This window comes from Serinus canaria, chromosome 7 (genome assembly GCF_022539315.1).
Source record: "Serinus canaria isolate serCan28SL12 chromosome 7, serCan2020, whole genome shotgun sequence".
In the NCBI taxonomy this organism is placed as follows: domain Eukaryota; kingdom Metazoa; phylum Chordata; class Aves; order Passeriformes; family Fringillidae; genus Serinus; species Serinus canaria.
This window is the reverse complement of record NC_066321.1, coordinates 21,408,733-21,412,341: the sequence shown is the minus strand read 5'-3', so window position 1 is coordinate 21,412,341 and position 3,609 is coordinate 21,408,733. Positions and strand designations below refer to the sequence as shown.

Genomic DNA, 3,609 nt, shown 5'->3' with positions numbered 1-3,609 from the left:
ATGGAAATGAGCAAGAATTTTCATTACACCGAGAAAGGTAAAGCAGCACGAAAAAAAAAGTTCACAATTACTAGTCTTTATGTCCGAATAAAAGACTATGCTATGAATTTCCTGTCCTCAACTTGCCCAAAATGCATTCTCCCGAAATTGCATGGGATAAAAAGACAATTAAAAGTATAAATCCCAGAATAAAGCATCCAATCTTCACTTCCGAATTCAAAACTGAAACACAGGACAGTTTCATTTTCAATGATTTATTATTTTTTAAGGACAGAAGGTCTCATTTAATATTTTCCCAATTCCCACTGCCTGCATGACGGTTTGTTTGTTTGGTTTTTCCTCTCTCTTTCTTTTCTTTTTTTTTTTTTTTTTTTTTTGCTTTGTTTTGTTCTCCTTTTTTAGGTTGTGCTAGCAGAGGCAAATAAAATAAAGTCCAAAGTAGCGTCATTTTGTCTCCTTTGTACAACAGTACCTTAAAGAAAGATGACAGTTTCTGGTGTCCTTAGCTGCTACATGCAGGTTCTGCTTGGGCAGTGTCAGTTATGTACAGTACTGGTCAGAAGCGAAGGATGAAATGGAAAATTTCACCTCTTCTACAAAGTTGTCAAGTCAGTCTGATGGTCCTTGGAACCAGTTTGTAAATGGGGGTTTGAACCAGAGGAAGAAGATCTGCCCTTCGTGTTGGGCAGTTTGTGATCTTTTTTCCACTTCATTCTTCTGTTCTGAAACCAGATCTTGATCTGGCGCTCAGAGAGACACAAAGTGTGGGCTATCTCGATACGGCGGCGCCTGGTCAGGTACCTGTTAAAATGAAATTCTTTTTCCAGTTCTAGGACTTGCTGTCTGGTGTAAGCTGTGCGGGAGCGTTTAGGTTCCCCTCCGTTGTAATTGGGATTCACTGGGAAAAAAATACGGAGAACTTTTACAAAGCTAATCTTGACTTGCCGGTCCGACTTTACAAAAGAAAACCTTACGAGCTGCGAGCATGTGGCCGAGCTGGATTCGTCCCAGTTGCTTACAATGGCCGGGCCGCTTTCCCCCCTCGTTTGAGGCAGGCACTACGGGCACACTACGGGCAGCTAGGTAGGCTGGGAGCCTCTAGAAGGCTCCTAAAATGGAGTTTTATCCTGCACGGCAAAGCCCCGCATGGCCAACGGCCTATTTCCTCAGCAATAAAAATTTATGGCGAGTGTAATTGGCCACCTCGGCTTAAAAAGCTCGCCCACGAGCCTGGCAGGGACTCGGCAGAGCGCCGCTGAGGACGATCGGAAGCAGGGTAGAAGAGCAAAGTAAGAAGAGGATCCTTACCCGAGTTAACATGGACTTTCTTCATCCAGGGATAAACTACTGCCGGCTGCTTAACTGCGGAGCCGTTTGGGGGTTTGAGGGCCGGCTGCTGGCTGCAGGCTCGCGAGTTGGACATTGGAGGCGGTGGACAATGCTCTGCTGGGCCGGGGAAGTGGCTCGCCGGGCCGGATTGCTCCTGTCCGTGACCCCGCGGCTGCCCGGCAGAGCCCTGGGCATTGCTACAGCTAAAGGGCTGCTCGCTGTAGTTTGACCGTGGGTAGAGTCCCTGGTGCTGGAAATCAGCGCCCTGCGAGGCACTGTAGTACTCGGCCCCCTGCTCGCCTAAGTAGCTATTCTGCAAATATTCCTCGCAAGGAGGAAATTTGGGATCCACATACTTAGAGTTCACCATATACGAACTCATGGCCATTAATTTCTGAAGGTAGAAAATACTAATTTTTCTCGTGTTGTCTTTTTTTCCCCTGCCATAGAGCCCTCCTACTTGCTGTCAACTGAATAAAGTTAGGCGGGCATGTGACCGGCCCGGCCAATGGGGAGCCGAGCGCCCACCGCCGCATTTCCCCGCATTTCCAGCGATTCCACTCAATAACATCCCTCTAACCGAATGACCCCCCTCTCCGGCGGGCCGCACCCGCAAACCAGGTACCGGAGGTGTAGGGGTACCCCGGGGCGGCGGCCGCTGCCCTGCCCACAGCCTTTTGTCTGAGCCGGCTTCCCCCAGCCCCCGGGGATGCTGCCCTGCCGTCTGAGCTACTAGCCAGGATGGCCACCGGGGCTTGGTACCTCGCTTTAAATAAAATTAGAAAAAGAATCGAAAGGAATATACAGAGCGATGAGCTGAAGCGGGGTTAAAAGGGAAGGGACTGATAAGCAGGCGAGGAAAAGAAAAGCCATCAAAGAAGAGGGTAATATGATGTACAATAGATCTGTCCTGTCTTTGTCTAGCAGAGGTCATCCAAAAGTTACCAGAATTTAGTTCTGCTGAATAAAATTAGGCAATCAGTAACTTCTCATTCACTTTCGAGCCTCAAAATATACGTGTGCATACGTATGCGTGCCCAGACGCAAACGCCAACGTATATTTGTAAATCTATACATGTACGTATATAAAATCGTACAGATGGCAAGAAAGAGTTCACTTTTAACCACTAAAGTTCAATCAATTGAACTGGAGACGTCATTTAATTAGGTTAAAAATATCACGGGTTTAATGAGATAAATTCGGTCTTCATTCATCAATATCATTCCTGGAGCACAAGTAAATACATTCCAGCGAGGCGAATGCTGCTTTTGCTGCTGTCGTAAATATTTTGATGCGATCTGGACCCTTGACAGGGAAATTTTGCTAACGTCTGGCATATCTAGCTAATTTATGAGTATCTTATAAAAGACTCATTCACTGATTGGTAGATAATATATTTTTTTTTTCCCCAGAAATTTTGTAACTTTTGGTGAATTTAACTGTTTAAATTCACAGATTGTCAGTGAGAGTTAGGACTGAACGACAACCGAAGTTTTAAGAAACGTCCTAAAACCTAGCGAATAGTAGTGAGGCAGCAAAACTTTTATAATTTCTGAGTGTTCAGCATGCACATGCCTCTTGATTCCGCCAGTATTTTAACTTCTAACCATCTGCAGAAAGGTGAAGTTTTTGCATCGACCATATATTCCCCTAGAATCGAATCTGTGACTATATGAATATCACACAAATTCGGTTCTACAGGGTATATATAGACAACGTAATAACATTCTGTTTTCACCTACAATATAGCAGGTCTCTGCAATTCTCTTTAGTCTCTCACTGTCTTCTGAGGAATGCAAACTATTCTGCTGGGACTCAGTTCTGAAATACTGATTTGCAGGAAGGTGGGATTTCAGGAAAGATTCACGCTTGTTATTATTGCTGCAATAGAGCTATACGACCCTCCACCAATTCATAGCGACGAATTTCGCCTACCAAATTCTCAGAAAGACCTGCCGCTTTCTTTAAATTCTCTGCCACTTACTCCCTCGCTATGGAAAATGGACGTGGTCAGTCAAATTGCGCTATTTAGAATAATAATGGTTGAAGTAATTTAGGAAGGAGTCTTTAAATATTTAGGCTAACACGAATCTGAAAAGATTCTCCATAATTAGAAATTCCCCCAAAATAAAAAAAGAATTTCTGAAAAATCGAAACAGAAGCAAAACAGCCGACAACAGAAACAGCGGTTGGTGAAAAAAGATGAGATTAAAAGCTGGAGTTAGTTGCTCTCGGGAAAAAGAGAGTTTCCAAATTTACCTTCATCCTATTATGCTGGT

At 44.4% G+C, this 3,609-nt stretch overlaps 1 protein-coding gene across 1 annotated transcript; it reads right to left on the bottom strand.

The window, feature by feature from the left end:
• Window positions 1-238: 238 nt before the first annotated feature.
• HOXD4 (homeobox D4) lies at window positions 239-2,967 on the bottom strand. Its single transcript, XM_009088020.4, has 2 exons — window positions 1,309-2,967; window positions 239-898 (listed from the first exon to the last, which is right to left on the bottom strand). Exons 1-2 carry the CDS (start codon window positions 1,715-1,717, stop codon window positions 594-596), a joined length of 714 nt encoding a protein of 237 aa, XP_009086268.1. The 5' UTR covers window positions 1,718-2,967; the 3' UTR covers window positions 239-593.
• Window positions 2,968-3,609: the final 642 nt, after the last annotated feature.

What these genes read in the sequence shown, in the direction of transcription:
- HOXD4 (XM_009088020.4), bottom strand. Translation starts at nt 1,717, where the DNA reads ATGGCCATGAGTTCGTATATGGTGAACTCTAAGTATGTGGATCCCAAA. An exon ending in GAAAGTCCATGTTAACTCGG is followed by an intron (nt 899 to 1,308) that starts GTAAGGATCCTC and finishes TTTTTTTCCCAG; the next exon opens with TGAATCCCAATTACAACGGA.